This window comes from Calidris pugnax, unplaced genomic scaffold (assembly GCF_001431845.1).
Source record: "Calidris pugnax isolate Ruff unplaced genomic scaffold, ASM143184v1 scaffold658, whole genome shotgun sequence".
NCBI classification, from domain to species: Eukaryota; Metazoa; Chordata; class Aves; order Charadriiformes; family Scolopacidae; genus Calidris; species Calidris pugnax.
Window position 1 is genome coordinate 111,717 of NW_015091912.1, and position 8,447 is coordinate 120,163.

Consider the following 8,447-nt stretch of genomic DNA (forward strand, 5'->3'; position numbering starts at 1 on the left):
CAAGGCTCTGGCCAGCCCTTCACTGTGCCCGTTGGATGCCAAAGCTGCTGCTTGCGTGACACTCCTCCCCGCGGCGAGCGCAGCCGTCTCCATCACCACTCAGATCCCTCCGTGTTTCTTGCCTTGCAAAAAATTGTGTCTCCGTGGCTGAGTCATTTTGTGTTACATCCTGTGTAGTGTCATCCAAAAACCCGGCGAGCTTCCTTCCAACAAAAAAAGACCTACCCGATTCCGTTTTCCTTTGGTGGTTTCTACTCTTCTTTTTAGCCCTTTATTTTCTTTTATTTTATTTCTTTCTTTAAGTCCCGTGTGTCATCTCGTTGGTGTTGCCCTTCTCACTGCCATCCTCTCTCGAGAGCGTAGCTGTGAAGCTGTAAAACCATGATTTCTTTTTTCCTGGAGTCAGGCAGGTGCTTCATATTGACATTACCTCCTCCTGGAAAACGGGAAGCCTTAAACATGCTGGCCTTTGGTTTTGTTTTTTTTTTTTCTCTCCCAAAGGTGGGACAACAGTCCGTAAAGAGATCATCAGGAATAAGATTAGAGCCATTGGGAAGATGGCGCGTGTCTTCTCGGTTCTTCGGTGAGGAATAGCTTTGATTTGGGGTCTGATTTTTTGATTTGGGGTCTGATTTTTTCCTTGGGGTCTGATTTTTTATTTCCACGTGGGGTCTGATATTTTATTTCCACGTGGGGTCTGATATTTTATTTCCACGTGGGGTCTGATATTTTATTTCCACGTGGGGTCTGATATTTTATTTCCACGTGGGGTCTGATATTTTATTTCCACGTGGGGTCTGATATTTTATTTCCACGTGGGGTCTGATATTTTATTTCCACGTGGGGTCTGATATTTTATTTCCACGTGGGGTCTGATATTTTATTTCCACGTGGGGTCTGATATTTTATTTCCACGTGGGGTCTGATATTTTATTTCCACGTGGGGTCTGATATTTTATTTCCACGTGGGGTCTGATATTTTATTTCCACGTGGGGTCTGATATTTTATTTCCACGTGGGGTCTGATTTTTTATTTCCACGTGGGGTCTGATTTTTTTCCTTGGAGTCTGATTTTTATTTGGAGTCTGATTTTTATTTGGGGTCTGGGTCAACGGGGGACGTTGTCAGAGTGTGCCAGGCAGGCAGAGCCCTGCTGGGGAACAATTTTAGGAGATTCTGGGCTTTGGAGCAGAAGGCAAAGGCTCAAGGTGGTGGTTTTGGTGTTTCTAGGCCTCTGAGTCCATCAGAAAGCTCTCTCTCAAGCCACCAGCACCTCTGCCAGCAGAAATCCTGCTGATTTGGTGTATTTAGCCCTTTGGGGATGCCTTTGCTGTGCCGTGGCTGAGCAAGCAGAGGTCCTGTATTTATGAGGCAGGTTGTGCCCGGTGCCCACGCGCTGCCTGCGGGTCAGCACGGGGCAAATTCCTCTTTTTGTGGCATTCCTCACTTGCGTGGATGGGGGTCAGGGCAATCCCCAGCACAAATCCAGGCTGGGTGGAGAAAATGGCTGGAGAGCAGCCCCGAGGAGAAGGACCTGGGGGGTGTTGGTGGATGAGAAGCTCCACACGCCCCAGAAATGTGGGGTCACAGCCCAGAAAGCCCCCCCCCAGCACCTTGGGCTGCATCCCCAGCAGCGTGGCCAGGAGGGCCAGGGGGGGATTCTGCCCCTCTGCTCTGCTCTGGGGAGACCCTCCCCACCAAGTGCTGCCTCCAGCTCTGGGGCCACCAACATCAGAAGGACATGGAGCTGTTGGAAGAAGTCCAGAGGAGGCCACAGAGATGCTGGAAGGGCTGGAGCCCCTCTGCTGGGAGGACGGGCTGAGAGAGTTGGGGGTGTTCAGCCTGGAGAAGAGAAGGCTCCGGGGAGACCTCAGAGCCCCTTCCAGTCCCTCAAGGGGCTCCAGGAAAGTTGGGGAGGGACTCTGGATGAGGGAGGGGAGCTCCTCCATGAAGACTTCAGAGCCCCTTCCAGTCCCTCAAGGGGCTCCAGGAGAGATGGGGAGGGACTCTGGATGAGGGAGGGGAGCTCCTCCATGAAGACTTCAGAGCCCCTTCCAGTCCCTCAAGGGGCTCCAGGAGAGATGGGGAGGGACTCTGGATGAGGGAGGGGAGCTCCTCCATGAAGACTTCAGAGCCCCTTCCAGTCCCTCAAGGGGCTCCAGGAGAGATGGGGAGGGACTCTGGATGAGGGAGGGGAGCCCCAGGAGGAGGGGGAAGGGTTTGACCCTGAAAGAGGGGAGATGGAGCTGAGATGTGGGGAAGAACTTGTTTGGTGTGAGGGTGGTGAGAGCCTGGCCCAGGTTGGCCCGAGAAGCTGTGGCTGCCCCATAAATGGAGGGGTTGAAGGGCAGGTTGGAGGGGGCTTGGAGCAACCTGGGCTGGTGGGAGGTGTCCCTGCCCATGGAAAGGGTTTGGGATCAGATGGTCTTTAAGGTCCCTTCCAACCCAAACCGTTGTGTGACTGTGACCCAACTGAGCAGTGTGTCACTCTCTTGGTGACTCCTTGTGTTGCCTCTGTTTGCAGGGAGGAGAGCGAGAGCGTGCTGACTCTCAAAGGCCTGACTCCCACAGGTACCCTGCCCCTGGGAGTGCTCTCAGGGGGGAGGCAGACCCTACAGACTGGTGAGTACAAGCAATCCTCCCCCCCCCAACAACACTGCACCCCCTCCACACTTCTCTACCTGCCCCTTGAACCTTTCCATGGGGTCCCCTAGGCGTATCTCAGGGTGCCAGGGGATGAGAGAGATGATGGTTCAACCCCCCCCGGGGAGGAAGGATTCATAAATAGGAAGAAGCAAAAATGTAGGTGGGAATGTGGAGAACCTTCCAAGATGTCCCCACGTTCCCTGGAGGAGGGGAAGGAGAGGGGAAAAAAAAATAAATATACAACAAGCAGCACCCCGCCGAAAAGCATGTGTATTGCTATATTGTGTGTTTCTGCAACAGTTTTTATCATTTATTTCCCTGCATGATAAGCATCCTTTGCTTCACCTCTCTGCTGCTGTTGTGTGATATCTATGGATGTAACAGTGCTTGTTTGTTCCTCGTCAAACAAAACCCCTCAGATTTTTTGACCCTACAAAATCGTGAATCCCTAAAGAAGCTTCGATTTAGTTGAAGGAAGGAGTTTCTTCCAGGCCTGTATGTTTCATATTAAGGCTTCTCTCGGGCCTCCTGGTTTTGATCTGGTTTTTGGAGGTTTCTTTTTCTGTTCCTTGCTGGCAAATACTTTCCTCCCTCCCTCCAGCAGCCAAAATCTCTCTCTTGGTGTGCTAAGAGCAGGACCCAGCTCGCCAGCAGCGTGTTTTAAACTCGCAGGGCAGCGAGGTTGGCCCCTGGTCAGGGAATGAGTTATCACAGTAACATGTGTCCCCAGAGGGTATCCTATAATCTAGTGTTTTAATCCTTTCCTGCCGCCAGCCTTTGAATGCTGGCATCTCCCCAGCCTTGCTTTTTTCCCCTTCCTATCGGCGCTGGGTAATTTCCTGTGGGCTCAGAAAAGGGCTCCTTTTGGGATTGCCTTGCCTTGATTTAATAATTCACCAGTCAGAAACGTGTCAATATTGCTGCCCGCTCCTGGGGGTGGAGGGGATGCTGTAGTGCTCCAAATCCAAACTCATGGATTTCTCTCCCTGCAGAGGAGCACGAAGGGGTTTTTTTTCTTATTTTTTTTTCTTTTTTTATAACAACCATAATGGTTTCTCTCGCCCCAGTTCTGTGGCAGGCAGGGGAACAGAGCCTGAGTAGGAAGGCAGCTGGTACAGCTCTGCTTCAGCACCCAGCTCTCTCTGTGCTGAAGATTTGCCCCTAAAACAGGGAGGGGAGTGATTACCTGCACCTTCCCCTCTTCGGGGGGGAACCTCTAAGGGCCCCCCAGGAAGGATGCTGAGATTTCTGCATCCCCCTGGGATGTTACAGCTCGGCTCCAGCCCCCAGCTCTCTCTGTGCTGAAGATTTGCCCCTATAAAAGGGAGTGGGTGCTCCCTTGCCCCTTCCCCTCTTGGGGGGGGAACCTCTAAGGGGCTCCCAAGCAGCCCCCCAGGAAGGATGCTGAGATTTCTGCATCCCCCTGGGCTGTTCCAGCTCGGCTCCAGCCCCCAGCTCTCTCTGTGCTGCAGATTTGCCCCTAAAACAGGGAGGGGAGTGATTCCCTGCACCTTCCCCTCTCGGGGGGGAACCTCTAAGGGGCTCCCAAGCAGCCCCCCAGGAAGGATGCTGAGATCTCTGCATCCCTAAAAGGGAGTGGGTGCTCCCTTGCACCTTCCCCTCTTGGGGGGGGAACCTCTAAGGGGCTCCCAAGCAGCCCCCCCAGGAAGGGTGCTGAGATTTCTGCATCCCCCTGAGATGTTACAGCTCAGCTCCAGCACCCAGCTCTCTCTGTGCTGCAGATTTGCCCCTAAAACAGGGAGGGGAGTGATTCCCTGCACCTTCCCCTCTTGGGGGGGGAACCTCTAAGGGGCTCCCAAGCAGCCCCCCAGGAAGGATGCTGAGATCTCTGCATCCCCCAGAGACAGGACAAACAAGCTGGACCTCTGCTGCTGCCTTACCCAACCCTGCCTGCTGCCCCCGTGGCTGCAGGTTTCCCACCCCCCACTGCCCACAGCACCCCCCCACTGCACTCCCCAGGCTTTTCCTCCCCTTTTCTTGCTCCTTTTCCCCTCTTTTGCCTCCTCCTCTCCCCTCTTTCCCGTTTTCCCACCTCCCTTGGTGCCCTCTGCTTGCAGCAGCCTCCTGCCCGTCTGCTCAGTGGGGAGAGGAGGGGGCTGGCCCCCTTTTTTGGGGTGTCTCTGCACCCCAAAAGGAGAGACAGGGCTGTAGGTAGCGGGAATGGGGGGGGTTCTTCCCTCCCTGAGCCTCTTGCCAACCTTTCACAGCAAAATCAGCTGAGTAAAATCACCGAATCTGGCGAAAAGATGTTCAGCCACGCTCCGTTCTTCCTCTGTGGCCTCTCAAGGACCACGTGGCCTTTGTATTGTGTCCAAAGAGGAAGAAAAAGTGGCGTTTTTGAGGCTAAAAAGCGGGGGATCCGCTCAAGGGAAGGGCCTCCTCCCAGATGTTGAGGCAGGGACGACCAAAACTCAGGCAGCTGCTGCAGCAGATTGAGGAAAGGGGCCGTTGCTCAGCTTGATGGTGCCTTGTTGCTTGGTAACACTTTTAGGAGGTGGAGCTGAAGCCAAACTGGATTTGAAGCATCAGCTTGTATATTATTTTATTTATTTTTGTTATAATTCAAGGCATCGGGAGCGGAGCAGCCTGGTCTCTGCTGCTGCCTGCCCTCCCCTGGAGAACAAACTGCCCCTCGCTTCCCCACCCCTCCAAAAAAGTCATCACAAACTGCCCCTCGCTTCCCCACCCCTCCAAAAAAGTCATCACAAACTGCCCCTCGCTTCCCCACCCCTCCAAAAAAGTCATCACATCCCTGGGGGTCACTTCCCTTACGTGGCTTTGGTGGGTGGGGCTTCGCTCTGGGGTGAATTCCACATAATTTACCTTCCCGAGGTGGCCAGGGCATCCTAAAGTCACCAAACTGGGATCTTTTGGGGGGGGGGCTGTAAATACAGATGGGGGACCCATGGCTTTCTCCAAGACTTTTTCTGTCCTTGCCGTGGACCGTCGGCGTGTCCGAGCCCTGGAGCAGAAAGCCCTTTTCTCCCCTTTTCTGTTTCTCTCCATCAGATTTCTCTCTCTGAAAGGAGACTCCCCCGTGTCGACGCTCAGCAGCCTCTAAACCCGAGGGGAATCCCCTTTTTCAAACCTTCCTCTCCAACTCCTCTCACCCTTTGTTATTTTTTATTTTTTCCTCAACCACCCCTCTTTGATTTACTCCCCCTCCCCGGGGCTGGGAGGCTGTTGGGGCTCTTTCGCAGCGATGATGTGAGATCACTCACTGTCACTCTTTGTGTTTTTTTTTTTTTTGTTGTTGTTTTGTTTTGTTGTTTGTTTTTTTTTTTTTATTTTTTTTCCTGTCTTCATTTATTTTATTTTTTTTTTTGCATGCCACTGTTCTTCTGTATTGCAGCCACAGTAGAAGCAGTAGAGGCACGGGAAGGTATGGCTAGAATCCGGCGAGAGACTCCAAATCATCTCTCTCTGTGTGTTTTTTGCGTGTGCTAATTTTAAAGAGCTTTCTCAGCCTCATGGAAGCTTTTTACTCTTGCATCACCAGAAGTGGGGGAGGACGGGGGGCCCCTGCTGGGAAGCCAAAAAATACACTTAAGCGGGCTGGTTCCTGCCTTATTTTAGCCTTTAACGAGGTTATTTCTTAGTGCCAGCAGTTTGTTCCCTCTCTCCGGAGCGCTTTGTGCTCTGCTGTCTCAAGACCTTTGGGGTGTTGGGGTCTTGTGGTTTGATCTCGGATGCTTCAGGGCTGAGTTTATCCCCCGGGGAACTGGATTCGGTGAAGGCTGCCAGTGCTTTCGGTCAAAATCATCTAGAAAATAGCCGATTTCGGTCAAAATCATCTAGAAAATAGCAGATTTCGGTCAAAATCATCTAGAAAATAGCCGATTTTGCCTCTCTGATGTCATCCTCGCCTTCCCCACGGATGGGCCAAGATGGTCCTGGTGTGGAAAAGCCATTTTTTCTGGTGTAGAAATGAAAGATTTCACAAGGTTATTGTCCCAGGGAGGTTTTTCTCCTGAATGGGGCCGTGTAGAGAACTCTGATTTATCAAGGGAAGTTCGTTTGGAAACGAGCCATAAAAAAAGCTTTGGCACAAAAGTGGTTTTTTTTATTATTCTTAAATTATTTGGAAGACAAAAGAAGTTAAACATTCGGTCCGTATCATCACCTCCAGGATGATGTGCCCTGGTAGTGATGAAATTGAGATGTTCCTGCCCTTGGTGGGACTGTCCCGTGTCCCTCCTGGTCATGCAAGAAGCGTTGGCGTTTGTGATCCGAGGAATAGCCCTTTTCCTTCTCCTGGTGTTGCCGTGTGTGGTTTGTGTTGGAGTTAAACCCTTGTGGTGGTGTCTTTGTGTTGTTTTGGTTTTCCTTTTTTTTTTTTTTTTTAAAAAAAAAAAAAGTACGGTGTTTTTTCAGCTTTGAAAGTTTCCTGAGATTTTCACTGTTTGGGGACATTGAGCACTTGTCTGGTCTTCAAGTTCCTGCTGCTAAACTCTATGAAAAGAGAAACCACGAGGGAACAGAGCAAGTTGCTGCTCTGGATTTTAGAATTTGCTGTTGTGACTTAGCACAGCTCAAAAATAGAGGTGATTCCTGCCCCTCTGCTCTGCCCTGGGGAGGCCCCAGCTGGAGCACTGGGACCAGTTCTGGGCTCCCCAGTTCCACAAGGACAGGGAACTGCTGGAGAGGGGACAGCAGAGGCCCCAGAGATGATCAAGGGACTGGAGCATCTCTCTGCTGAGGAAACTTTGAGGGACTTGGGGCTTTTGAGTGTGGAGAAGAGAAGGCTGAGGGGGGATCTGATCAACACCTCAAAATACTGAAAGGGTGGGTGTCAGGAGGATGGGGCTGGTCTTTTTTCAGTGGTGCCCAGGGACAGGACAAGAGGGAACGGGCACAAACTTGAGCATAAGAAGTTCCACCTAAAGATGAGGAGGAACTTCTTTGCTGTGAGGGTGGCAGAGCCCTGGCAGAGGCTGCTCAGAGAGGTGGTGGGGTCTCCTTCTCTGGAGACATTCAAACCTCCACTTGGACACGTTCCTGTGGGACCTGCTCTGGGTGGCCCTGGACTGGGTGATCTCCAGAGGTGCCTCCCAACCTCATAGCCCATATCGTCGTGTTGATTCCTGGCTCAACCAGGCTCAACCCCAACTTTATTCCCATATCATTGTGTTGATTCCCAACTCCTGGTACCCACGTGCTCTGGTGATGCCCCAAAAAAACCCCCTTTGGACCCCCCCCATGGATTCTTGTAGCCAGACACGTGCTTTCTGTTGCCTTCCCTCTGTCCTGTACGTGTCTGCCGTGTGCTCCTAATCCGCCGTTCCGCCGCTTAAATTAATTCTTTTTGTTTGTTTTGTTTTGTTTCTTTTTTTTTTTTCTTCTTTTCTTTTCTTTTTTTTGTTGTTTCCTGTAGCCATTCGTGGATTTTCACCCCAGCACAAAATCCGTAGCTTCGAAGAAGCCCGGGGGCTGGATCGTATTAACGAGCGGATGCCCCCCCGCAAGGATTCCATGCACTCGGACGGGCCGGTCAATTTGGTAACCTCAACAAACTCTGCTGACAAGAATGGCACGGGGAAGAAAACCCAGTAACAGTCCCATCTGCACCACTTCAAACAATCAAACAAAACAAAACAAAACAAAAAAAAAGGATCCAAAACTTAACGATGAATTTTATTTATTTATTATTATTATTATTATTATTATTATTATTATTGGGGTGGGGCGGGGGCAAGGGGAGAAACCAACTTCACCTTGGAGGCACGTTCATAATCCAGTCTGCATCCGTTCTTGTAAGAAAGGTGACCATTTTGTAATTA

At 51.3% G+C, this 8,447-nt stretch overlaps 1 protein-coding gene across 6 annotated transcripts in view; it reads left to right on the top strand.

The window, feature by feature from the left end:
* The window catches only part of PPP3CC (protein phosphatase 3, catalytic subunit, gamma isozyme), a 22,855-nt gene extending 14,501 nt beyond the window's left edge, over positions 1–8,354 (top strand). For 4 of the 6 annotated variants that reach the window (XM_014962139.1, XM_014962142.1, XM_014962140.1 and 1 more), the window contains 4 exons: positions 502–583; positions 2,525–2,622; positions 6,020–6,049; positions 8,042–8,354. In XM_014962139.1, the coding sequence (XP_014817625.1) occupies positions 502–583; positions 2,525–2,622; positions 6,020–6,049; positions 8,042–8,220 (389 nt within the window). In that variant the 3' untranslated portion in view covers positions 8,221–8,354. The remainder of the gene's footprint in view (positions 1–501; positions 584–2,524; positions 2,623–6,019; positions 6,050–8,041) is intronic. The other 2 variants (XM_014962144.1, XM_014962145.1) reach the window with 1 other exon arrangement.
* The last annotated feature ends 93 nt before the right edge of the window (positions 8,355–8,447 follow it).